At 38.5% G+C, this 27616-nt stretch overlaps 1 protein-coding gene across 1 annotated transcript in view; it reads right to left on the reverse strand.

Annotated features, from left to right (window-relative positions):
• PIK3R5 (phosphoinositide-3-kinase regulatory subunit 5) overlaps positions 1–27616 on the reverse strand; it is an 823030-nt gene that overhangs the window by 211792 nt on the left and 583622 nt on the right. Inside the window, exon 8 of the mRNA XM_044085025.1 lies at positions 16490–16664. Coding sequence (XP_043940960.1) covers positions 16490–16664 — 175 coding nt within the window. The remainder of the gene's footprint in view (positions 1–16489; positions 16665–27616) is intronic.

Here is a 27616-nt window from a genome sequence, read left to right on the forward strand (position 1 = left end):
CATATCTATTCAATTTTTTTAATTATGCTTTACATGTTTCTTTATGTACATTTAATGAATGAAAACACTTGTGAAAAAAATTGTTCCTTTACATTGTTCTAGTTGAGTATGTGTCTGAAATTTTTAGAATGCAAAGTAAATGTTTTTCCTACTGTTTATTATTAATTTAAGAAAAATACCATATTTATTTTCCTTTTTATTATCCTTGTTTCCATATTTTTTAATTAAAATGAAATTTTTAACGATGTTCAATTGCTCAACTGCAAAAACCATGGAAAACAGCAGCTTTAAGCATTTAGTCTTATTTATGACAATGCAAAACTAGCAACTTTACTTCTATTGCTAAATCTTTTATGATATAATAGCTACAATCATTATAGTCTATAGCAGGTCAACCAGAAAAACCTTCATAACAAGAAACCTCTGTGTTCCATATTCTATTCTAATTACTAAATATTACAAGTTATGCACTCTGATCCTTTATGGCTCTCTGAAAACCCATTAGCTCAAAGTAAGTTATGTCAGAAGTCCAGAACAGCTATTTACACTTAAGTCTTCATCATCTTTCTTAGTTTTTACTGATTTCATATAATAACTTTTCTCAATTAAAGATGCAAATCTTGCACTGTTGGATGACGGTTATCCTCCATCTCGTTAACAGTCTTTTTTGTTAACAATATTTTGTAACATAGTAGCACTTTAACATACTTAATGCCAAAGAACAATAGTCTGGGATCCATAATAAAAGCAAATATGGAATAAATTATACTTTACTGAGCACAAATCTTCCTCAAACAGTTACAACTCTATTTTATATATCCTTTTTTGCTGCCCCAGAAGACATGCTTTCAAGTCTCTCTAACCTCTAAATCACATCTCTATTAATACCCAAAATATGAATACATGAACTGTAACCCACTAAATGTACAGTAGTGCTTCTGTGGGAATTTCCATGTGAAAACACTAACACTACGAGATAACCATCATGTACCTGGGAATCAAGTAAATGTTTTTTGAGTACATTTCAATAAATCTCACAATTAACTATTTATGCCAACCCTCTTCAAAAAGCTGCTTGAGTCTATTTTAACTGAAATATTTCACTTATAAACTTCACTGATTAGTAGTCTTCCACGATTAAAAAATCTACTAATGAACTTATCGTACTACCAGAGTAAAACAATTTTCAAATGCGCTAAAGAGTCATTATAAAATCCTCTAGCAAAAGATATCAGCCTAACAAACAGCAAATATACCTCAGACTTCTGCCAGGGCAAAATTACCACACCAGAATTTAGCTGATGCCAATACCTTAAATGTGTAGACCTACAAAAGTACTTTGCAGTTACTATAGTTCATAACTTCTTCTAATCTTATAAAAAACTGGTGCATTTATATATTTTCATGTCCTCAGCTGTGATACACCAAATTACCACTGAAGTGAATCTGATACTGACTGAATGGTTTCTCCCCTCCCCCCAAGACTGAACTTTCATTTTTATGAAGTATTACCAGCTGTATTACTCCTGCTGAGTGTAAACTGGATAAGGATTTAAATTGTTGAGTATACTTGCCTAATCTTGAACTTCTTAATCACTGTCCACAATGGGTAGCACTGATGACATGATTTCTATTTATGTACAAGCAGTGGTTCAAAGTGTTATAGCTTTTTAGTTTTCTCTCTAGTCGTCTGAGCATGGAGGTAGTATATATAAGCAAAAGTATATATATTGGACAAAGCTCCCTTCATGGAGGTTCAGGGTGGCTTTTCTTCTTGCAAAAAAAAAAAATCATCAAAGAAAGTAACCAGTAGTGTATTGCTGGCTCCAGTTCTTGAGTCACTACTCTTCAATGTGTTTTTTTCAGAGATATCTGAGAGAAGATGGAGAATACAATCAATCTCCACACTAATGTCCCGAAGGCAGGGGCAGCAATTTCAACTGATGAGCTGCAAGGACTATAAGGAAGAAATTAGGAAGGCTGACCAGGAGGGATGAAAGGTGACAGTTAAGGTCCAGTCCATATAAATGCATGACAGCATATCAGGGTCACAACATCTCAACACAATAATGAAGTTAATATTTCAACTTATAAATGGTTATTATGCAAATTTATTATTGAATCTTGCCTTAAAATTCATACCAACTCCAAGAAACTACAAGAAATGAAATTGTGATGTGTTTTTATTAGTTAGAAAACTACATCTGTTATGCTATTTTGAAAGTAAAATCTGTGAAGACCAAAGAAATGTTTAGATTAGTCTAGTTTATCTAATATTTTATCCAATAAAAATATGCAAAGTTATACTACGTGTTATATGGAATCTGAAGAAATAGTTAATGCATGCTTTTAAGTGATTTAAAGATGTACCAAATAAAAATTATTTTAGCTTCCCTCCCCTTTCCAATGAAATAATAAGAGACTTTCACATAAGATAAATTAAGGCACCCTAAGGGAATTCTGTATTTCAACAGATAGAATCTTGAAATTGAAAGAAATTATACATGATCCTACAGGTTAATCTGCAAAGTGAAAAACTCTCTATTACACATTAAAAACATTTTTCATAGAGGAAAAGCCCAAGTTTATTTCCTAAATGGAGGGCTGCTTCCCCACAACTTATATATATACTAACTTTAAGATTGCTACACCTCAGAGAAGGAGAAATTCCTCAACAAAGAGCAGTTTTTGACTTTGTATATATATTTCACCTGATTGCAATTCATTCCTCTGATAGTTTGTGACTTATACTATATGGCCTCAAAATTCCAAGAGTGATCCTTTAATTATAATTTAGAAAAATTAAGAATTTAAAAAATAGTAAGCAAGAATAATTTAGTATTACATAAAATGAATGTACATCATTAAAGGGTTTAGCACAGAAAACACCAGCTACTTATTAACTCCTCTAATTAAGGAAAGATGTACTAATAGATGTTTCACAACATAGGGCTACGTGTCAAGATCTGTTAAGTGACATGTCAAAGTACACCCTTTCTAGTATACATAAGAATGTGAGAAAGTGAAGAAAAGTTCAGTGGATCTAAAAGAGAAAGGTATGAGGCTGGATTATTCAGAATCTCAGATGAATAAATAATTGATAACATAGGAGACAGCAGAATACCAGCTTTTTATATCCTTTCAAAAAGTCAGAAAAATAGAAAAAAAAACTCCAGATAGTTCCACAGTTTTGGAATGCCACCAATGTTTGGAGAAAATTGTTACATTTTTCCATGAAGATTTGTCAAAAGAAGTTGTTGTACAGTTATTTTATGTTAGATACTCAGGAGATATTTATAAATAAAATTAAACAGCTTATGATGGAAAGAGAATATGTATAGGTCGGAATGGATATAAGTATTTTTTATACATCTTTCAACAATGAAGTTGGGATGGAGTTCAGGAACAAATTATGTAGTCAGCCTGATACAATTTTTTGTCTCCGCCATATGATTCATATTTGATGAGGCTTAATGTAAACAATGTAAATGTAAAAATGGGAGTCCACTTTGCCCCATCACATGTAAAGTTAGTGCTGAATTTGTTTGAATATGAATATGTTTATAGATTTTTTTAGTAACTGCATAGTAAAATGCTACCTAGATATAGACTGATGAATACTTGTGTACAAAGGAGGCTTTCATTTTGTTATGAGTTTGCAAAAGATTTGGCTAAAAAGACACATACTGTTTCATTTAGTGAAATTTAAAATGAAGGTGTAGTGACATACGTGGATTTGAAGAAGTCTGGAATTTTAGGTGAAATAATTAGAACCCTTTATATAAGACAAAATAATGAAAAGAAAAGCTTCTTGCTTGGGGCAGATTATCACCTACCCATGTAATATCCCATTGTCCAATGAGGACCTTTTGCATACAAGGAAGGCACGTATTTAATGCAACTGATCCTGAAGGAGGCTTATAAAATGAAGAAAATGTAGTCCACTGAGGCAATAAATGTGAGGATGTAAAACAAGCATTTAATAAAGTAAGAATATTTGAATGTGAACAGGTTTCTAATACGAGTTGACGTGGTATAAGGAAATATGCAATGTAAGAAGAAAAATACAGTGTCTGATAAATTTTTTTTTTTTTTCAGAAAACAAGTTCAATATTACTGGGAAATGATGCTGGGAGATGATTTTCTGAAAGATAAACTTGAAAATAGATCAATGATTTGATATAAATAAAAAGCACACAGGATGTTGCTGATTTTATTATCCATTGCATTTAGTTAGACTGGCTTGTGTTTCAAAGATCTCCATGTTGACAAGAGTGATAATCCTAGTATGAGGGGAGGCATCCAGATTCGAATGCGAACATGAGAGAATTCACTCATTATAATGGATTGAAGGGGTGGAGGAAGATAAGCAGGAAATATTAATATCACAATTATTGACTGATAATGCGGTAGACTTCAATATTTTTAATTTTTTTTAATTGCGGCCATTTGAAATCTTTCGGAAAGGTTTCACTTTTGTGCTTACCTCTAATATTAACACTGTTGATGTACTTATTGAGTTAAAGATGTTTATTAGAAAATTAAATCTTAGTGTTATATGTAGGAACAATTTTGTGCCTTCTGATAAACCATCTAGGCATAGCACTTACAACTCATCACTTATTTCCCCCTTTGCTTTATTTGAGAAGTTGTATGAAAACAAACCTAGGTCCATGGTGCAAATGAATAAATCTAAATGTTTCGACAACTTGACAAGGAAGAAGAATGAATTATCATTGGGAATACCTGGAGAAAGAACAATTTGTATTTTGAAACCTGAATTGGGGGGGGTATTATAATGAATACAACTGACTATGTTACTAAAATGTTTTAATTTTTGAATAATTGTATTTTCTCTGAATCTGTTTCAAGGAAGGAAATTAAGATAGCTTTTTCTAAAGTTGATAAATGGCTTGAAGACTTAGTGTTGAAAAATGATATTCAATTACCTGCCAAAGATTTTTTGACAGTTAAGCACCTGATCATATCAGACATTTTTAGTATTTCCAAAATGCATACAGATTTGTTGTGTCTACCCATTCACCCTATTATACCATCAGCTGGTTCTAAGACCAAACCATTTGCTAAATAGGTTAACAAGAAACTTAAGGATTTATTTAATAACAAACAACATGTTTTGAAAGGTTCTTGGCATTGTTTAAGAGAAATATCTAAATGTTTATTTGATCAGGATATTTTATTCATTATAGTGGATGTTGAGGATTTATTTTTAGTGACTCCCTGTCAAGAGAAAATAAACTGGTTTCATGACACTTATATTGGGTTTGGATATGACATAGAGGGAAGATAATGTAATTACAGCTGTGACAGAAATGGTAATTTTCATAGGTTCATATGTGGTTACTAGGCTAATGCCCAAGAGCTCTTACATGTCTAGCCATATTTATCCTGAGTTAACCCAATTATCAATTTTTTTAAGTGAAGTAAACATGGGTATAAGCCTATGGTATGGTAATCAATACTGACTGCCACTGTCCATGAGGGTCATGGGTGCCAGCCCAGGAGGGAGTTTATGATTACCTATCCATTAATCTAGGTTGTGCTTGAAAGGTCAGGGAGTGGCTTTGCTTCACATGAATGGGAAGCTTGTTCCACAGAAGGGGTATCCTCTGGAAGATATATCTATCTCTCCAGAGTGATTTGTTCATGTCAGAGGCTAGGTTAAGATCCCTGGAGCAAGTTTATTTTGTGTGTGTTGATTTACAAATGTGTACCATTTTCTTGATGACTAGGTCAGAGACTGCCATGTATGCCAGACACAGGTCACCCTTTAGTACCCTGTAGGAGACAGAACTCATTGATGGGGCTTTCAAACTTTCTGTGTAAGACTTGTTTTGTGTACCCTGTGTTTTCTTGGTAAAAAAGTTCTATGGTCTCTTCAGCTGTTGCAGGTGTCTGGTGGGGAACATGCAAATCAGTGCATTACACTCAATTACTGGTCTGATGAGTACAATGGAATTATAATGTCCTTAGATCTAGATGCCATGTCTTTACTTTTGAGATGTCCACACAGAAGGACTTCCCATCACTGTAGACACATGGTGTTCGAAGTTCAGATTGGTAACAACCTGAATACCCAGATATCATGCCAGTACAGCTACTCTTAGGGGAGTGCCGTCTATATTGTAATTAGCAGGGGTGTTAGCTTTCTCAAAGGGAATAATTCTGCATTTTTTTTTTTTTTTTGCATTTAGCTTCAATCCATGGCTTTGGTAGCAATCATTCTGTGTTAATCCTTTCTGCAGTACACTGACATCACTGGAGGACTCAGTGACTGCTCCCATATTGCAGTTGTCAGCAAACTTGATCAGCCATAGATCATCCATGTTTGTCTGGTCTTCTGAGAAATAAATTCCAAACAGTAAAGGGACCAGAACAGAACCCTGTGGTACTCCACTGGTGCGTGGCCTTTTACTAGAGATGAATTCACCCACTCTGACAGTATGTTTATTTATTTATTTTATTTTATTTTACATTTGTTGACCCACCAAGCAACCTAACTAACTCTACCTTTAACTTCTCTCTACAACCTATCTCTACATCTTTCATATACAGACTCATTCATAAACTGAAACCTTGTACCCCCTCTGCTGATAAGCTCCCTTCTCTTTTTCTTCAAAAGGCTGCCAAAGTAATCGCATACCCTATATCTATACTCATAAATAGGACAATCAAAGAAGGAACCATCCCAGATGTCTGGAAAGTCTCTCATATTATCCCACTTCATAAAAGTGGAAACTCCATAGACTACTCTAACTATAGACCAATTGCTCTCCTTTCACCCTTGGCAAAAATCATGGAGAAATGTATCCACCATCAACTTGTACAGTATCTCTCTCTTCATAACATAATAGCAAACTGTCAACATGGCTTTAGACCTCATCACAGTACCACCACTGCCCTGCTCTCCTTTGTAGACACTATCAACAGGAACCGCAACAATAACCTTCTCTCTTCTGCTCTCTTTATTGATCTCTCTAAAGCGTCTGACATGGTCAGCCACTCTTTGTTAATTAATATTCTTGAATCCCTCTCTTTTGATAACCTAGCCATTAAATGGTTTAGATCCTATCTTAGCAACAGAAAACAAGCAGTTCTTTGGGATAACCACATCTCTTCTTTATTGCCCGTTTCTATCGAAGTTCCTCAGGGCTCTATTCTTGGTCCACTTCTCTTTTCCCTCTTCATTAATGATCTGCAATCAATAATTCCTCAGGCAACCTGCATTCAATATGCAGATGACTCTACTCTTATTTGCTCAGCATCATCCACTACTGAACTTATCTCACTTACGCAAAAAATCTTTAATACAGTAGAAACATGGTTCTCCAGTCGATTCCTCTTACTCAATGCCAAAAAAACTAAACTTCTCCTCTTCACCCCCACTTCCCACACCTCCCCCTTAAACTTCACCATCTCTTCAAACAATGCCACTGTCATCTCACCTGACTCAACAACAAAAATTTTAGGAATTACCATTGACAATAATCTCTCTTTCGATCAGCATATTAACAACACCATCAAATTAGTCAACAGGAAATTAGGATCCTTATATCAAATTAAACCTTTTTTAACCCTATCGACTAGAACTAGGATTGCTCACTCCCATCTTATATCTACTCTCCTATATGCTTCACCCATTTTTACCAACCTCAAGAAAGCCAACCTTAACAAACTGGCAACTTGCTACAACAACATTGCCCGCTTCGCTACTGGTAACCCCTTCAGAACCCATCACTGTCTTAACTTGAAACCACTAGGCTGGCTTGAATTCCAAAACTATCTTGTAATCCCACAACTCATTATTGCCCATAAAATACTGTACCAACCAAATAACACCCCGATACTCTCACAACTCTTAACCCCTTATAACAATCTTAACTCCCTTTGCTCCTCTTGTAAACTCTTGACCAGTTCTATAAAGTCAAATAACAGAGCCGGTGACTCTCTATTCACTAATACAGTAGGTAGAAGATGGAATCTGTTACCAAGCGACATAACAATGATCACATCATTGCCTCTCTTCAAACAAAATATCAAACTGTACTTCCAAAATCACTGGCTTTGTTCCTGTAGTAAACCTGATTAACAGTCTGCTTGTACAAGCTAACTCTAAATTATCTTTTGCTCCTTGTATTGCTTCGATGCTTGACTTGACTTTCTTTTAACTCTACCCACTCCTTCTCCTTATTGCTTCTATTTTCTCCTCTCTCTCTACTGTCTTTGGTTCTTCCCTTTTTCCAAGTCTAATCCCCACTAACTTCCCTTATCCCTAGTACTGTAATTTGTTTTTATTATTACACAATATTTCTTTTATCCTCTTTTCCTTGATATGTTTTCTTAAATAATTTGAATAGGTATTTTTATCTTTGTTTAGTGTAGTTTTGGACTGTTAGTGTGATTGTTTAGTTTTTAACTTTATGTTTTTACTAATATGTTTTCTTTTCAATAATATGTTTTCTTTTCAATGTATATATTTTGTGCGGAGCTTTTCTCCCCGGGCCTCTACTGAAAATGGAAATATCTCCAGCTAGACTAGCCCGGTCAACAAATGTAAAATAAAAAAAATAAATAAAAATTTTTCTATGCATGTCTGAATTAGTACTGCTAAATGTTCATCCAACAAAGCCTTTTGGATATGCCCTCTGTAAAAATAAATCAATTAACTCGTGGGCCTCAATTTAAAAAAAAAAAAATCATCTTCAGAAACCAGCATTGACTGCCTGTCTGACCTTTCACAGAGTTCTTTTTGTACCTGTATGGTTGTGAAATGGTTAAATATAAATAACTACTAGAAAGATTTATTAATAGAAAATATTAGATTTGTATCTTTTGCAAACATCATTCTTATTAATCTAAAAGTTCAAGAAATGAAAACTGTTAGTATCATAACATATAGTAACTTTTTAGAAGTCATCATGTTGATTTATGGAATAAAAATTCCTTAAAACTATCTACATCTTTCTTCCAAAAAAAAATAATATATCATCCAAAAAACAAAGGTAAAAGTGCCACATTATGCCAAAACTCACTTTTAGAAATAAAATTAGTTTTGCAACACCATAGCACTATGTTGGCAAAAACTATTGCTGAAGCAGCACACATTGCCACCCCATGAATTTGCTTGTAATATTAACCTTCAAAATAAAGTTATAAATAAAGTCCTTCCTTAAACAACTGTCTGTGCAATTAATCCAAGCTTTCTGCTGGTCTAGGAGCAACTCAGTTGCATGCTGAGCAGCATTGCTTTATTGGTAAACCTTTACACAAAGTACAGCTCCCACTTATATTCTCTGGGCTACCAGCACAGTCCACTTAAATTGACCCGTTTCTTTCTCTAATAAAACATACAGTAAGAACCTGCTAACATGGTCGGGCAGTTTCCCATCATCTCTCTGGCCAGCCTGATGGACATGGGGGTCCTGACACAATTTAGTCATTGTCTCATGTATACTAACAATCACTTACTCCTGAAACAAACTAATAATTTATCTGAGAGATGTAGTAGCACTATAAAATTGGAGGCAAGATTCTCACATACGGACAGATTGAATACCAAATAATTTAGCACATGTACATTGCTTCAAACATTAAATAAGGACATGACACATAAACCCACATATACAAAGCTATTCACTAGTAACTTACCAAAGTCCAGAGGCCTCTCAAAAGTTGCCTTCAGAAACCACATACACACACAACAAAGCAAACAACAACTACAACTCATAATAACACACACACAAGTGTCTCAACAAACAAGCCCATAAGGTGTAACACCACAGAATCCAATGTACATAGGTGACTCCATAGTGAGACACATGGATACGCTCTTCACCAAAATGGATAAGGAGAGGGTTACAGTTAACTGCCGGTCAGATGCCAGGATTCATCAGGTCACTCAACCACAGGTACCAGTATGACTCCATCATAGTCCATGTGGGTGTGAATGACCTGAGATGTATCTCCCTGGGCTTTATAAAGAGAGACATGACTGAACTCTCAGATTATGTGTGACAGTTAGATACGAGCCTAGCTTTAAGCAACATTCTACCATCACCAAGGATGATGCCACAGTATAAATAAAAATGATTGACTTTAACAACTGGCTCAACTTCTGGTGTCAGTCCAAGGGTATCAAATATCTGTCAGTCTGGAAGAACATGATTGATAGGTCACACTGCTTTGCTACAGATGGTCTGCACCTGTCTCCTTTAGGCTTTCAGTTTCTAACAAAGGCATTAGCCACCCCTATTGTGCCTTTTTTAGGCAGTGTCAAAATAACCAACCTCCCAATGTAACAAAATCTTCTCTTGATAACCTGAAGATAATGCTGCTTAATGCTAGGAGTCTAAACAAGAAACTGCAGTTCCTGGAAGAATTTCTCACTTTGGAAAATACTGACATCTGTGCAGTCACTGAGACATGATTCAAAGCCATGGAAAGCACCATGTGCAAGGCTACAATGCCCTACACCCATTCAGACTACAAACTGAGCATGAAAGAACCAAACAAGAAGACATCCTTCTTCATTAAGGAGAAGTACACCTTGAGGCTGCTCAAAGAGTATGACCCTCATGAGCTACTCCATGTCCGATTAACCATAGGCAAAATCCTCTACCACATCATAGCTAGCAATAAGTCCCCCACCAAGAACCACTAAAAAGCATATCACATATGTGGACTTACTGGAGTCACCTAACATACAGACCAACACCTTACTCATGGATGATTTTAATTTTCCTACCATTGACTGAGGAGAATATGTGACCACATTTATGGAGGCACAGATGTTCTTGCATGTTGTCATTGCAAACGGTCTAGAACAGCTAGTCAACACACCCATAAGAGGCTCAAATATCCTGCACATAGTACTGACTAACATGGATGAGCACTGCTCCTCCTGATACTGTATAATGTCCTCCTTGGTAAGATCAGACCATAAATCAGTCCCCCTGAACTCAGAAAAAATGACTTATATGCAGAGGTGTACATTAATGCCTTGTATAACCAATTAAGGAATCGTATAGAATCAGCTGCAATGGATTAGATTAAAACTAGGTCTTGCTTAGACACCTTGGTGGACCCCTAGTATAAACAGGCTATACAACAAAAAAAAAAGAAACTAATGTCCAAGAAATGAGGGAACTGGCTCAACAGAGGAAGAAATCAAACAAATTAGAGATCTTGTCAAGTCCTCCAAAGCTAATTACAAAGCAAGACTAGCCTCCCTAGCTAAGGAAAGTCACAAGACATTTTTAACTACACCCAAAATCTTAAGGGGACTACTCAGCTATGGGTAGAACTGGTTGTAGATGGCACCACCCATACTCAACTTGAGGAAATAGGCAAACCTTAGGCTGACAGATTGGGATCAAACTTCACCTACCAGTCATCCCCCAAAGTATGCCTACCACTATTCCTCAATCTAGTGGGTCTATATTAGAAGATCAAATGTTTAGGTGATCGAACACCTAAATATCGATCTTCTAATATCGAACCTAAGAATATCGAACCCCCCAGGGAAACACGCACATCGGCCAGAAAAAAAAAAACTACATACAAACTAAGTGGGGGGCTGTGCCCCACCCCCTAACCAAATATACCAACTCCGAGATCGCTCAACAGTATGGAAATGGCAAAAACCAGTGAACAGCCAAGGGAAAACTTTTCTTGCGTTAAATCATCCGTTCGCCATTTTTTGCTTTCGATATTAGAAGATCAATCTTTAGGTATTCGATCACCTAAACATTCGATCTTCTAATATAGACCCTCTCAAGAGAGCAGGTCATCTCTGCACTCTCTAAGCCAAAAACATGCCATCAGTGGGACTGGACAACATCATGGGTTGCCTTTTAAACAACTTAAAACATGACTAGGAGACGCACTTGGATCCCTATTTTACCACAGCTTTCAGACTGGCTATATTCTGACAGAAAGGAGGACAGAAACAATCATCCCTGTACACAAAGAGGGACCATCCACTGACCCTGGGAATTATAGATCCATAAGCTTGACTAGTCTCATCTGCAAGGCTATGGAAAGATTCATTATGGTCATTATCAACAAGGACATAGGTAATCTTCTGACTCTGGACCCAACCCAGTTCAGCTTCATTAAGGGGTAGATCATGTCTGTTAAATATGGTTGACTTCTTTGAGAAGATCACCAAGGCCATGGGCAAGAGAAAGACAGTCCATACCACCTACCTTGACTAATTCAGGGTATTTGACACAATGTCCCACTCAGGTAATGCAGAGATACTCTCTGAATTTGGAATTAACCTTTATGTCACCAGGTGGGTAGCAAATAGATGCTGATTCTTAGGATGCCAGTGATTGCTGAAGAGGTGAAAATAACAATCATACTAGGGCTATGGTATTACCATATTCTACACATAATAAAGATATTAAGGTCACCTTTAGTAAAAATTAGGATTTGGTATTAGGTTTATATGGATTACAAGACAGATATGTTCTAAGTCTTGATTTGTATACAAGAAGGGTTGAAATGTAAACTTTATATTGAAAAGGAAAGGAATTCTAACACAAACTTCGGTATGGTGAAATGTGGAGCATGCCCACAGTATAGGTGAATTTATGACTTTACTACTGTGTTGAGTCATATCCAAGAGACATTAGGTCAGATGGCAAGTACAACTGCAGCATTCAAGGAGTGGTACATGTAGCTATGTGTTTATCATGCTCTTGTTTCCATGTTGGGAAAACAAAACGGGCATTGAGAATTAGAATTTATGAACATGTATATGCCATTAAAAAGGAGGATATAAATAATGCTTTGTTCTGCCCCTCCATTAGTTGTGACGGCTTAAAAAAATATTTTATATTGTGGCGAAGGTGTCATGGTTAGAAAGGGGTGGTAATTGGGAAGCATGATTGGAAAGTAAGGAATTACATTAGCAGCTATTTTTAATGCTACCTAACTACCATCTTAAATGATAGGGTTAACATCAATAGTCTATTGATGTTCAGGGCTGATAAGGTTCCATTTAAGTAATCTGAAGGAACATATTTTATTTTTATTTTATTAATTCCATAGAAAATAGCAAATTTATATTAACTTTGTTGCTTATTTATTTATAGTTTTTATATATTAGTATAGGGTCTATATTAGATCACCAAATGCTTAAAAAAGCGAACAGTGATTAATCGACCCTATGTAAGCGAAAGCTTACAATTTCGAACTGTCAGAACAGCAGTTTTTTTCCCAGGGGAAAAAATCGCCGTTCCAACAAAAAAAAATAAATAAATAAAAAACTTTAAGCATTACATTAAGTGGGGGGCTTCACCCCTTACACCCCCCCTACTTAAATATACCAACTCCGAGACCGTACTTCAGTGCTGAAAATTGCAAAGTAATGAAGTGGGCAAGCAAATTCTTTCCCAGGGAAAGAATTCACTTAAAAACCGCTTTGATATTTTGCCGTTTCAGGCTTTTGAGTTCGACCAAGACGCATTCGAAAGAATGCATCTTCGGTCTTCTAATAGGGAACCTTAGTATACACATATATTATTTTATATGAAGCAATTAAACTGCTTACTTAATTCATTTGATTGCTTGTGGATCACATGACTAAGAAGTTCTAACTTAAATCAATCTGTGGAGGATATCAGTGATATGATAACGTTCAAAGTGTTAAATGAAAATGCTTAACCTGTTTTTAATAAAGTGCAAACTGTGTTGTTCTAGAATGTGTGCTGTCAATCTTTTTTTTTTTCTTGTCGTTGTTTTGTTTATTTTTTTTGGTTATTTAATTATGTTGGTATGGTTACAAAGTTAGATTGGATAAAACATTAACAAAAATAATGACTACAGACTGCATGCGGACTTTCCCATTAGTAAATATAATATGTGCAATATAATTCATTACAGTTTTCTTTTTTTTGTAATATATATATGGTGTGAATCCTAATGTAAAGGGATGTGCTAACTGTAATATAGAAGCTGAGGTTTATACCCTAATGACCCTGCAATATGTTTCATATAGGTCAAACTATCAGAAAATTTAAAGTCAGTTTGCAGGAGCATGTCAAGCACATTAGATACAGCAGAAAAGAATGCAATATATCTATTTTACGAAGGCACACATGGTGATGTTCCATAAATATATTAATAGTCAAACAAACCAAGCTCAAAGTTTAAATATGATGGGGCAAAAGGTGTTCTAACTGTCATATGTTGTTTATACAAAACCTCATCAAATATGAATCATATGACTGTGGCAAAATTGTAACAAATCACCAATGTAATTTGTTGCTGAAGCATCTAACACATCTTCATGGCTAACAAATGTATAAAAAGAACTTATATCTGCCACCAGGCAATACACATTTTCCATCCATTGCAAGTCTTTAATTTAAAAAAAAACTCCTATGTATGTAACATATTTTCTGGAAATGGTCAAAGTCTAAAATTAGGAAGGAATGTAATTAATGGATCTAGTTTAAACTAAATAAACTTTGCATATATTTATGCTTAAGACATTAAAACCATCTGAATTTCATAAAAAGATAAACTGCAAATGTTCCTAGATAGTCATTATTTACTTATTTATTTATTTATGTGACATTTGTTAACTGGGAAGGTCCAACTGGGCAAAACCCTTTTTCAGTGGAGGTCCGGAGAGCAAATCTCCACATAACAACAGTAATAATAAAATGAAATACAGTATAATAGAAATATATACAGGGAACTTCACAATATCAGCAATAATAGTAAAAATAAAAATAAAACTAAAAGTAAGGAAAGAGGCAGAAAAGATAACAGGAAAACAAAAGGAAGATGGCAGGAAGAAAGCAGAGCTAAAGTGGGGGTGGGGGGGCTCACGTTGGATGATTACAGAGACAGGACCAGATACTATTTAGGTGCAATCTTAGTGTTTTCTTAAATTCGTGAGCATTGGAGATAATTCTCAGGGGCAGTGGAAGTTTGTTCCAACGTGAGGCAAGAGAAGTGCTAAAGAGATAATGTCCAATAGATTTGTTTGGTTTATAAGTTTGAATTAGGTATCGATCAGAGCTTTTAAGAGATCTAGCAGGGGTGTAAAAGGAGATAAGTGAAGAGATACTAGGGCAGTTGTAGGGTTTATTCAGCACAGAATGAATTAATTGAAGTTGTGATAATAGGAGTTGGTTAGGAAACTGTAGCCAGTTAAGTGTCCTCAGAGCCAGGCAATGATGATATTTAAAAGACAGGTTAGCAGTGAATCTGACTACTTATTGTAGGTAGATTCTAATTTGGGCAAGAAGAAAAGACTGTAGATTAGTTAGGATTTGTGAGCCATAAAAGAGATTAGGAAGAAGGCAGGCATGGATAAGTGAGATTCTAGCGTCAAGGGTGAGGAACCTTTTATTTGTGTGCAATTAACCAAGCTTTTGGTGGGTTTTCTTAATACAGTGATGTACATGTAAATCAAATTGGAGCCGATCATCTATGGTCACACCAAGGAGCTTAGTATGAGTTACAGGTTATTACAAGTTAAAATGTATAGGTTACAGTTATTAGTTAATTATTATATAATTTTGTTCCTTGACCGAGTGATATGTTGTTTTATTTGTTAATTTATTAATGTATCTTATTGTGTGTGTGTGTGTGTGTGTGTGTGTGTGTGTGTGTGTCTGTGTGCCTGTGAGTGATTTCATTCTCCTAAGAAGAAAACTAAAGCCAAAGTGTTAATGAGTTATGTATTAAGGTCCCTTTTTATTTTTCTGAAACTGTATACTGTACACACTTAGCTGTATATGTGAAGTATATTAGCATAGCAGTATACATTTAACTCATCATTTACTGATTCATGTACTCCTCATCCTGCCTGCTGACCTCTTTCCATTACCTTAGTGTCCTGATTCCTGGCTCGCAAACAAACTTGTCTTTCCATACAGGTCAAGTTGACACATCATAAACAAATTCAGCAGTTTACTGACCATCTTTTACCAGCCTTGTAATCCCCACTGCCAATCCTACCTTTCGAAAGTTACAATGCATGGAAAAACCAAGCTATTTTGCCCTTAACTCACTTGCACATTACTGATGAAGCGTGAATGAACACTGGCCACAGCAGTGAAGGGACTTTGATGATAGCATTTCTGATACTACAGGAATCTTCCATTCAGTACAGCATTCAGGATCCTTAAACTTGTGTCACTGTTCTTCCTACAGCTGACTATTAGATGCATACAATTACTCAATGCATAGTCAAGTTAACGTACATACCTTGCCTAGTGTGTCATAACTAGACAGATTACAAAAGTCACACTGATTTATGTACACTTTCCTTAGAAACATTAAATCTATTCTGGATCACCTATAGTTAAGAATCAGGTCTGGATAAATTACATTTAAGCTGCTATCCAGAATTTTTTGACAATCTTCAAGGAATGTAAAATTAATTTAAGCAGTAGTAAAGACAATCAATTGTCTATGTGATAAATTCTTAGAAAACAAGAAATACCTCCAGTGCTTGATGCAAATCAACAAGGCTGTATGTGGCTCCAAAGTTAGACTGAACAAGATGCTTGATTAAAATGACATGGGAAGTGTGTTGTGAGTACTCGATACTGCAGAGCTTTTCTGCTACTGACTGGAAGTCCTCAGTGATCTCAGAAGGATTCAATAAAAGGACAGTTCTAGAAGCAGAAGAGAGAAATGAAAGCAAAATAGGTGAATTCTGTTTTATTGAATGAATATCAGCATATCATACATCTCAAATAAAGGACTACAGACTGTCAGATAATACATCTCATAAGCAAATAAACATTTCCAAGGTAAATTATAAATTACACTTCATTGCATTGAGGAATAAAGTGGTGAAATTTCTGAAGCTGCTGCCAGTTGTATTTCCAGGCCATGATGGCCTCTACAGCTAGAATGTGTCCTCAGTTATACCAGTAAAGGCACCATAAAATAGGACGTTGGTGTTAAACAGAGTTTCCTAACACAAGGTTACAAATGGTAAAGGACATATTCAAAAGGCAATGTGTACTATACTGTGTCCTGTTCTTGGATGCTAATCCACCAACAGACAACAAACTCTTCTGCTTCAAGGGAGAAGTACTTATCCGATCTGTGGTTCATGGTCTCAGTCTAAGAACCAGAATAGAAACTGGTAGATGATATGAAAGGTTTCCCAAAGACTGAAAAGGGTCCATCTCTGGATGTGATGAAGAATATGTGCAGCCCCCCTTTATTAACAATTAAATAAGCATTCCTTGAAAAGTACACAATTTCGTTAATTTTATGTGGTGCAAATAGAAACACAATGTACAAATATAATTGATTACTAGTTAATGTTTAAGCTACTTTTTATCACAATGACACACCTAACCCTCAAAACCTACACGCTAATGGGGTATGTGAGGTATGAAAATTTTAATAGAGTGAAGATGAAGTAAAGGGGGCAGGATGTAAAATAAAAACCCTAAAGTGATTACATTCATGGAGAAATGCTCCAAATGCATGCCTTTGCAATATAAGGTTCTACTACATGTGCTCAGGTGCTAACTCTTTGCTTACCTTTTGCGTGCATCTGTGCATTCATTTGTATGTTTGAGTTTAGTACATTAGAGTCAACACTTGTAACCTTTAAATATGCTATCTGTAAGCTGGTGTGGTCTTTGATGTAGTATATGTAGATACTGGTGGTGTGTGTGTGTGGGAGGGTATGCAGAGGTGCAGTCCCACTGCAAAAATGCATGTTATCTTTCATTGGATCTGCTTTCATCAGTAGCAGATTCCTACATGTGTGGGTGGCAGCATGCATGTGAGATTCAAGCACATGGCACTCAAGCTCATGCAGTAGTCCCAGCCTTAATTGTGAAAGACAACAATCAGTTTAGATAAAACACAAATGCACACACACATGTATACATTCACTTTCAAATTTGTTAACTTGTTTATTTAACATTTTCCAGAATTTTTTTGGACTCTTTGCCTCCACTGTCTGTCTGTCAAAATCAGCATCGGCCCATTTGTTCCTCATACCTTGGGCAAGTGTCAGCTGGGAGAGGTCATCATTAAGACAACCAACACAGGTGGTTTGAGTTTTTTCTTCAGGTACCCCTATCTCTAATGCATGCACCCAGTGAGGTATAGAGGTGGGGCATACAATGGGATGACAGTGAAGGACATCTCATCACTTCCACAACACTATAGCTATCCCTACCCCACCCTCTGAGGCATTTCTGATGGTCCTCCTAGATTTAGGAAGTTAGCACCATCTTGTATGTCCCTGAACATGTGTAACCCCTCCCTACTCCCTGGGAGAGGCAAGCAGGTCATGCCCTTTACACCTTTCCCTCACTGCTTGGTTCCTCCAATGACAAGGCTACTAGTCAAAATCCAATTCCCCTGCACCACAGAGCCAGGAACCACTTGTCTCCCTGTATGCAAAGGTCAGTACTTACAATATGGTTCCAGACACACCCTGTAGTGTTGTTATCATGTGAACTTTCACTTGCCAAACTGAGGTATTTCCAGTGACATATATTGCTGAAAACAAGTCTGAGTCTGAAGAGACTCCCTGGAGTTTTTGTTCAGGAAATGCACATGTGGATTTAGTTATATCTGCTTGCTGATTGAGAATAGGCATATTATTATGATTAGAACTAATCAATGTTATTCATTTGGTGAATGATGTGTATTGACAGCAATAAGTGTGTCTTCTTGTAGACACTAAACAATTTTTAAAGAATGTGCCAAAGAAGTGTTCTGAATGGAGCAGAAGTTTCCAGGACATTTAAGTTTTCAATGGGCAGTAACTATCCGTACCTGTCCAGCAAGAGAAGCACACCTGATAGTTCTAGAAAATTACTGATAAGATGCCTCCTTTAACATTACATTCAGTCTCATCAAAAATATTTTGAAACTCTGCACCTGTGATGAAGAATGACAATTTGATTTCAGTGTCACGGTTGACAGTTAAATCATCCTGTCAACCTCACAAAATCTACTGTTCTATAAGGCCTCAGGGGTTAATCATATTTGAAGAGATACCCTTTTATGAAGGATTTAGCAGAGCTACTGAGCTGTTCTCACTTTGAAAAAAAAACCTTATTCCGTCCCATGTGTATAACTTTCGTTTTCTCTTAAGTTTGAGTAATTACTCTTTCTAGCCTATATATTAGAAAACAATCTAGCGGTTTGGTGGAGATGTTTAAGACTATATGGTGATACACCTAGATCCTACAGTAGCCCTAGGTTTGATGACCATGCCCTTCCCCCTTTGCGTTCTGTGTAACGTTAAGCCACTGACAACCTGAAATGGACTGTGAGTTTACCTGAGTAACAACATTTTTTATGTTATTTCTACCATGAAGGGACGTACATGCTTCAGTATGTGCCCTGATTCTATTAAACATAAGTAGTTTAAACACTTTTACATGGTTACCTGTGATAACCTGAGATACACTCAATGATCAAGCTGCAGCCCCGCATGCAGTAACTTCAGAGGCTACAATAACTTGTGAGTTTGCAGCACATCTGCTAACACAAGGTAGAGCAGCAGAGTTTGAAATTCCAGTGTTTGTCTCCTACACGTGCCCTGTATCGTGTACAACATTTTTATCAGATGATACAAACAGTGGACATGATTAATAAAGTTAGTCCATAATTTGTAAATGTTGCTCAGAACAATTTTTGAATCATAACCCTATACAAGTCATGAACATAGCAGTAAGGTGGGAAAAGCAGAACCCCCCCCCCCCACAACTGCAGCCCACAAACATCTCAGGTATGTATCACCATACAACTGATATTGGCTGGAGGAATTAGTCTTCTAGTCATAATTAATTATGCTAAAAATGATGCACCAGGACACATAGCCTGAATCAATTAGAAGTGTGGTCACAGGCATGTACCATAACAAACAGTTATAAAATGCATCCAAGTAAGGTGCTAATACCATATGCTGCTGTGTGTAACATGGACAAGCAATATCACCTATATTTTAATGTCCAAAACACCATTCTTTCCCAAGACATGGCCATGTTACAAAACGCATAGTTGTCTACATACACACTGCATATAAAATAGGAACACATACAAGGCTCCCTATTAAAATGTTCAGTATTCATGTAGAGTGTCAACAGACCAAAAAAAACTACATAAATAAATCCAGGAGAAGAGTGAATCTTGAAAATCGCTGTTCTACTTTAGACTCCGATTTGCATGGGAACAAGCCCCCCACAGTCCCAGAAACTATATATAACAATGAGATTGCCATATCCTGAAGAAAAGGGAATATTTTGGGAAACAGCTATCTCAGACTTAGTATATGTAAGTGTGTTCTTTTGGCCATTCATTCTAATTATTTTGGTACTCACTCAAGCTGGTCCCAACATTTCAAATGGTTAAACACACTGTATACTAGCATGCTAGTCAGTGTAGGCACACTACACAGGGCTTCTACCAATTGCTTCAATGAATTTTACTTCAATAACATTTGGGAGGGTTGCGTCAGGAAGGGCATCCGGTGTAAAATTTGGCCAAATCATACATGCAGACAAAAGTACACATATACATACTGGATCGGTCGAGGCCCGGGTTAACAATGACTGCCACCAGTACTGTTGGCAAACAGGTTGCTGGCGGAAATTGGGCTACTGTTGGCCGAAGGAGGAGAAGAGGTGGAAGGCATGGCTAAAGGCAGGTAAAGGCTAGGACTGTGATAGTGAGGGTCAGAACTTTGAATGTTGGCAGTATGACTGGTACAGAGAGGGAGCTAGCTGACATGATGGACCAAAGGAAGGTTGGTATATTGTGTGTGCAAGAGACCAGATGGAAGGGGAGCAAGGCTAGGTGTATCAGAGGTGGGTTCAAATTGTTTTATCATGGTGTGGATAAATTGCGTAGGCATTATCCTGAAGGAAAAGTATGCTAAGAGTGTTTTGGAGGTGAAAATAGTGTCAGATAGAGTGATGTTTATGAAGCTGGAAATTGATGGTGTAATGATGAATGTTGTTAGTGCATATGCTTCACAAGTTGGGTGTGCGATGAATGAGAAAGAAAAATTTTGGAGTGAGTTGGATGAAGTGGTGATAACTGTACCCAGGGGTGAGAGACTGGTGATTGGAGCAGATTTCAATGGGCATGTTGGTGAAGGGAACAGAGGGGATGAGGAAGTGATAAGTAGGTATGGTGTTAAGCAAAGGAATGCAGAAGGTCAGATAATAGTGGATTTTGCGAAAAGGATGGACATGACTATGTTGAATACGTATTTTAACAAGAGGGAGGAGCATAGGGTGACATACAAGAGTGGAGGAAGATGCACACAGGTGGATTATATCTTATGTAGAAGGGCCAGTCTGAAGGAGATTGGAGACTGTAAAGTGGTGCCAGGGGAAAGTGTAGTTAGGCAGCATAGGATGGTGGTTTGTAGGATGACATTGGTGATCAAGAAGAGGAGGATGAGTGTGAGGGCAGCACCTAGGATCAAATGGTGGAAATTGAAAAATGGTAATTGTGAGGTGATGTTCAGGGAAGAGTTAAGACAGGCACTGGGTGGCAGTGAAGAGTTACAGAATAGCTGGGGAACTATAGCAGAGCTAGTAAGAGAGATGGCTAGAAAGGTGCTTGATGTGACATCTGGAAAGTGGAAGGAGGACAAGGAGACCTGGTGGTGGAAAGAAGAAGTACAGGTGAGTATACAGAAAAAGAGGTTGGCAAAGAAGAAGTGGGGTTGTCAGAGAGATGAAGAAAGTAGACGAGTATAAGGAGATGAGGTGCATGGCAAAGAGAGAGGTGGTGAGGGCTAAGGATAAGGGGTATGATGAGTTGTATAAAAGGTTGGTCACTAAGGAGGGAGAAAAAGACCTGTACCTATTGGCTAGACAGAGGGACCAAGCTAGTAAAGATGTGCAGCAGGTAAGGGTGATAAAGGATAATGAGAGAAACATACTCACAAGCGAGGAGAGTGTGTTGGGCAGATGTAAAGAGTACTTTTTAGGGGCTGATGAATGAAGAGAATGAGAGGGAGAGAATGTTGGATGATGTGCGGTTAGTGAATCATGAAGTGCAGTGGATTAGCAAGGAGGAAGTAAGGATAGCTATGAAGAGGATGAAGAACGGAAATATTGTTGGTCCAGATGACATTCCTGTGGAAGCATGGAGGTGTTTAGGTGAAATGGCAGTGGAGTTTTTAACTAGATTGTTTAATGAAATCTTGGAAAGTGAGAGGATGCCTGAGGAATGGAGAAAAAAGTGTTTTGGTACCGATTTTTAAGAATAAGGGTGATGTGCAGAGCTGTAGTAACTACAGAGGGATTACATTGATCAGTCACAGCATGAAGTTATGGGAAAGAGTAGTGGAAGCTAGGTTAAGAGGGGAGGTGATGATTAGTGATTAGCAGTATGGTTTCATGCCAGGAAAGAGCACTACAGATGCAATGTTTGCTTTGAGAGTGTTGATGGAGAAGTACAGAGAATGTCAGAAGGAGTTGCATTGTGTCTTTGTGGATTTAGAGAAAAGATACGACAGGGTGCCTAGAGAGGAGTGTGGTATTGTATGAGGAAGTCAGGAGTGTCAGAGAAGTATGTAAGAGTGGTACAGGACATGTACGAGAGTAGTGTGACAGCGGTGAGGTCTGCGGTGGGAGTGACGGATGCGTTTAAGGTGGAGGTGGGATTACTTCAAGGTTCAGCTTTGAGCCCTTTCTTATTTGTAATGGTGATGGACAGGTTGACAGACGAGATCAGACAGGAGTCCCCGTGGACTATGATGTTTGCAGATGACATTGTGATCTGTAGTGAGAGTAGGGAACAGGTGGAGGAGAACCTGGAGAGGTGGAGGTATGCTCTAGAGAGAAGAGGAATGAAGGTCAGCAGGACTAAGACAGAATATACGTGTGTGAATGAGAGGGAGGATAGAAGAATGGTGAGGATGCAGGGAGTAGAGGTGGCGAAGGTGGATGAGTTTAAATACTTGGGATAAACAATTCAGAGTAATGGTGAGTGTGGAAGAGAGGTGAAGAAGAGAGTAGAGGCAGGATGGAGTGAGTGGAGAAGAGTGTCAGGAGTGATTTGTGACAGACGAGTACCAGTAAGAGTGAAAGGGAAGGTCTACAAGAGGGTAATGAGACCAGCTATGTTATATGGGTTGGAGACAGTGGCATTGACAAAAAGGCAGGAGTCAGAGCTTGACGTGGCAGAGTTGAAGATGTTAAGATTTGCACTGGGTGTGACGAGGACGGACAGGATTAGGAATACGTATATCAGAGGGTTAGCCCAGGTTGGAAGGTTTGGAGACGAAGCCAGAGAGGCAAGATTATGTTGGTTTGGACATGTGCTGAGGAAGGATGCAGAGTATATTGGGAAAAAGATGCTAAGGATGAAGCTGCCAGGTAACAGGAAAAGAGGAAGGCCTAAGATAAGGTTTATGGATGTGGTGAGAGAGGACATGCAGGTGGTTGGTGTGACAAAGCAAGATGCAGAGGACAGGAAGAAATGGAAACAGTTGATCTGCCGTGGCGACCCCTGACAGGAGCAGCTGAAAGAAGAAGAAGAAGGAGAAGAAGATTTCACCTTTTTCCAGTGAAATGCACATATACATGCATGAGTACTGATGGGGAAAAATCACAACTGAGTGTGAGTAACAGTACTGCTGCTCTTCTAAATGCATCAGATATCAATGAGGGTGCATGTGTTTGTAAATGTACATTTACAAGTCTGGTCAAATACCCAGCTGCACATTTATTCCCAAATGCAGCTATAAGCTTCCCACTCCTTCTTCCCCTTGTTATGATGAAGTCGACAGTTACAACATCATCTATTGACACTGTCTGTTTATTTCATGCCCTGTGCTCCTACAGCATTGCAGACTTTTACAACTATTTGTAACTGCTGCACTGTGATCAGTGTGGTACAAAAGTTCTGTGCTATTATACCTATACTCTAAGGCAGCACTGTCTTTGATTCCCACAGCCCCCATTTGCCTACTGTACAGCTTATATACAAGGAGACAAAAATCACCAGAATAGTCACTAATAAGGGTGCAGATTTCTTGAAAGTGGTTCCTGGTTCTGTGGTGCAGAGGACAGATTCCTGACACACATGCACAACTATGTGAGCATGCTCAGTATGCTGCCTATTTCTTGCAGAAGGCACCAGTTTCAGAATATCCTTAGCATATTGTAGCTGTGTCTGCCATGTGGCTGTACTGGATCATGTAACTTTGTTTTTCTTTAGTAAACTTATGGAGTTGAAACTGAACATCCACTGTAGCAAAGTAACTCACATCATCAATATCTAGGGTCCAAACTTGACATTGGGGTACTATCCGTTCATAGGTTCATACTAGGCTATCTGCCCTAGGGCATTTATAAGCCTAGCCAGAGTGTGTTTGGCTTTCGCCACCCATTTTAAATTAATTTTGCTATGCCCTTTTTCAAGGTTAGTATACTGTGCCTCTGTCTAATAGTGACACAGAAGTGATACCCGGGGTAAACCTACGATCTCCCATCCACTCATCAAGATTCCTCTTGAAGAGAGTCAATGAGGGACTCTGCCTAACCTGGACTGGGATTTTATTCCAGAGTGAAAGGAGCCTCTGGGTTATGAATCTGTCCCTCCAGCATGTCCTATTTATTTCAGTGCTGAGGTTCAAGTCTCTCGAGCGCGTAGCTCGATGGGATTTGGATTTTCTGAGGTCCAGCATGTCCATTAATTCCGGGTTAGACATGGCTTTATATGTCAGGCACAGATCGCCTCTGAGCAGGCGGTATGCCACTGAGTAGAGTTGGAGTTTCTTTAACCGGGCAGCATATGGCATCTGTTTGAACCCTTTGATCCTCTTGGTGAGGTACTTTTGGGGTCTTTCCAGTTGCTGCAGGTGTCTGGTAAGGTACATCCCAAAAGGGGCATTGTACTCAATTATGGGCCTGATGAGGGATGAGTAAAGAGGCACAATGACCTCCCCTGATCTAGATGTGAATCCCTTCATGATTAGGTGGACTATATAAAATGTTTTTCTAACCACTTTAGCCACGTGGTTGTCAAATGAGAGATTGCTATCAACTTGGGTCCCCAGGTCCCTAATTACTTCTTCTGTACTTAATGGATTACCACCTATGTGGTAATTTGTGGGCACTTTGTTTTTGCCATAGGGGATGACTATACACTTTTTGGCGTTTAGCTTGAGGCCATGACTCTGGCACCAGCTGTCTGTTTCTATGAGGCCCTTTTGGAGGATGCTTGTGTTGGCTGGAGAGTCGATTATGGCGCCCAGTTTGCAGTCATCTGCAAACTTGATCAGCCACAGTCCTTCCGAGTTGGCCTGTACCTCCGAGAAATATATACCGAACAAGAGAGGTCCCAGGACTGCGCCTTTTGGGATGCCACTTGTAACTGGTTTGGAGTCTGACATAGCTCCAGCAATTCTAACCATGTGGGTTCTGTCCTTGAGCCAGTTTGCAACCCATCTAGTGACATAGGGGTTTATATTTAAGCTGGTGAGCTTATCTATAATGCCCGAGTGGGGTATTGTATCTAAGGCTTTTGCGAGGTCCTGCTAGGCTGTGTGGATCACCTTTCCCCTTGTCAATGGCCTTGGTGACTGTTTCAAAGAAATCGACCAGGTTTAAGAGGCAGGATCTGCCCTTAACAAAGCCGAACTGGGTAGGATCCAGTGTCTGTAGGTCCCCAATATCTTTATTTATGAGGTCCATGATGATCCTTTCCATAGCTTTGCAGACCAAGCTAGTCAGGCTTATGGGGCGATAGTTTCCAGGATCTGTTGAGGCACCACCTTTGTGGAGAGGGACCACTGTTGCTGTACACCACTCTTTGGGTACATATCCTGTAGTAAGGCTAAGATTGAACAGTAGTTTTATGTTTGGGTTTAGCTCTTCTTGGAGTTCATGTAGGACGCAACCCAGGACACCATCTGGTCCCATTGATGCTGTGTTTTTTGCTTTGGAGAGGGCGGCTCTTACCTGAGCATCTGAGGCGTCAGGGGGGCAGCACTCTGCTGGGATAGATATTTGCCCTTTTGGTGGGGAGGGGGGGGGGGTTTGCACTGAACCTGTCAGCTAGGATGTTGGCAATGTCTGTGGGTTCAATGTATTTTTTTGTCATTTTGGACTAATTCTGAGCATATCTGGGAATTCCCACCCAAGTTCCTAACATAACTAAAGAAAGCCTTGTGATTATCCTTAGTGTCCTGTACAAATTTTCTCTCGAAGTTGGCCTTAGACGATTTTATGAGTGCTCGTAGTTTTTTGCTAATACTGATCAGAGATGCCTTCCCTTTTTGGGATTTTGCTCTATCATGTAGTAGCTTCCTCCTTCTATTGTATACTTTGTTTATGGCTGGGGTACACCAGACAGGACGTCTGCCTTTGGAGGATTGGTTCTTGGTTTTATTTGGGATTGCATGATCCATGCCTTCCTGAAGGCATTCATAGAATGCGTTTATAAAGGATTCTGCGGTCTGGGCCGTATTTTCCACAGGCTCGGGGGCTTTGAAGGATTCCACCTTGGTTTTGAGGAGTGTGAAATTTGCTTTAGAGATGTTTTTCACTGTGGTTTTCTGGGCAGGGGGTGGGGTCGGGATGTGAATATCCAGTGAGATTAGTTTATGGTCTGATCTTACCAGTGAGGGATGCACTTCTGGTCTGGAGCATAGAGTCCTCATGTTGGTGATGATCAGGTCCAGTATGTTTTCCCCTCTTGTGGGAGTGGTAACAAGTTGTTCCATAGCATTTGAGTTTATAAATTCTAGGAACCTTTGGGCTAGGGTGTTGGAGCTAGAGTAATGCTCCCAGTCTATGTCTGGGTAGTTGAAGTCGCCCAATATAATGGTGTGTGAAGAGACCTTCATATTTTCCAGTGTTGTCTAGGGTGTTGGAGCTAGAGTAATGCTCCCAGTCTATGTTTGGGTAGTTGAAGTCGCCCAATATAATGGTGTTTGGAGAGACCTTCATATTTTCCAGTGTTGTCAGGAAAGCCGAGTGGGGTTCCTGGGTTTGGGAGGGTGGTCTGTAGCAGGCTATAAACTGGAAGGAAGTTTTACCCACTGTTAGTTGCACATGGATAGTCTCTGATGCTTCATGCTGTGCCACCAACCTGGAGGTGTGGGTATCTTTGATGAATATTGATACTCGCCCTCCTTTTGTGGTTCGGTCCGAGTTTTGGGGCCGAAAAGCATGGTATGAGGTATAACCTGGTAGTGCTGGGGGTGCTCTCGGGAGCCTTAAACCAGGTTTCTGTTACTGCACAGATAGTGATGTTCTCCATGCTAAGGAGAGTTTCAAGTGTGTGCATCTTGAGGTTTAGACTTCTGGCATTGAGTAGCATTACTCTTAGTTTCTTATCCCTTGTGATACCTATGGAGGTGGGTTTGTCTTTTGAGCCTTGCCTAAAAAAGGCACTATGGGGGAAGCAAGAGCCTTTGCCAATATCTGAAAGCCCATGGGTGACAGGTGCAAGCCGTCCCTAGTGAAGCATTGTGGCTTGTCGAGCATGTCATCCCAGGCTGACAGTCATTGGATCCCCTTTGAATGACACCAATACTTAAGCCAATTGTTGAAATTGATCATCTTGTATTCATATTGTGGCATCATTCTTGGTGAGGGTAAGATGCTACTCA

The sequence above is a fragment of the Protopterus annectens genome, chromosome 10.part0, assembly GCF_019279795.1.
Source record: "Protopterus annectens isolate FY-2018-M chromosome 10.part0, PAN1.0, whole genome shotgun sequence".
NCBI classification, from domain to species: Eukaryota; Metazoa; Chordata; order Ceratodontiformes; family Protopteridae; genus Protopterus; species Protopterus annectens.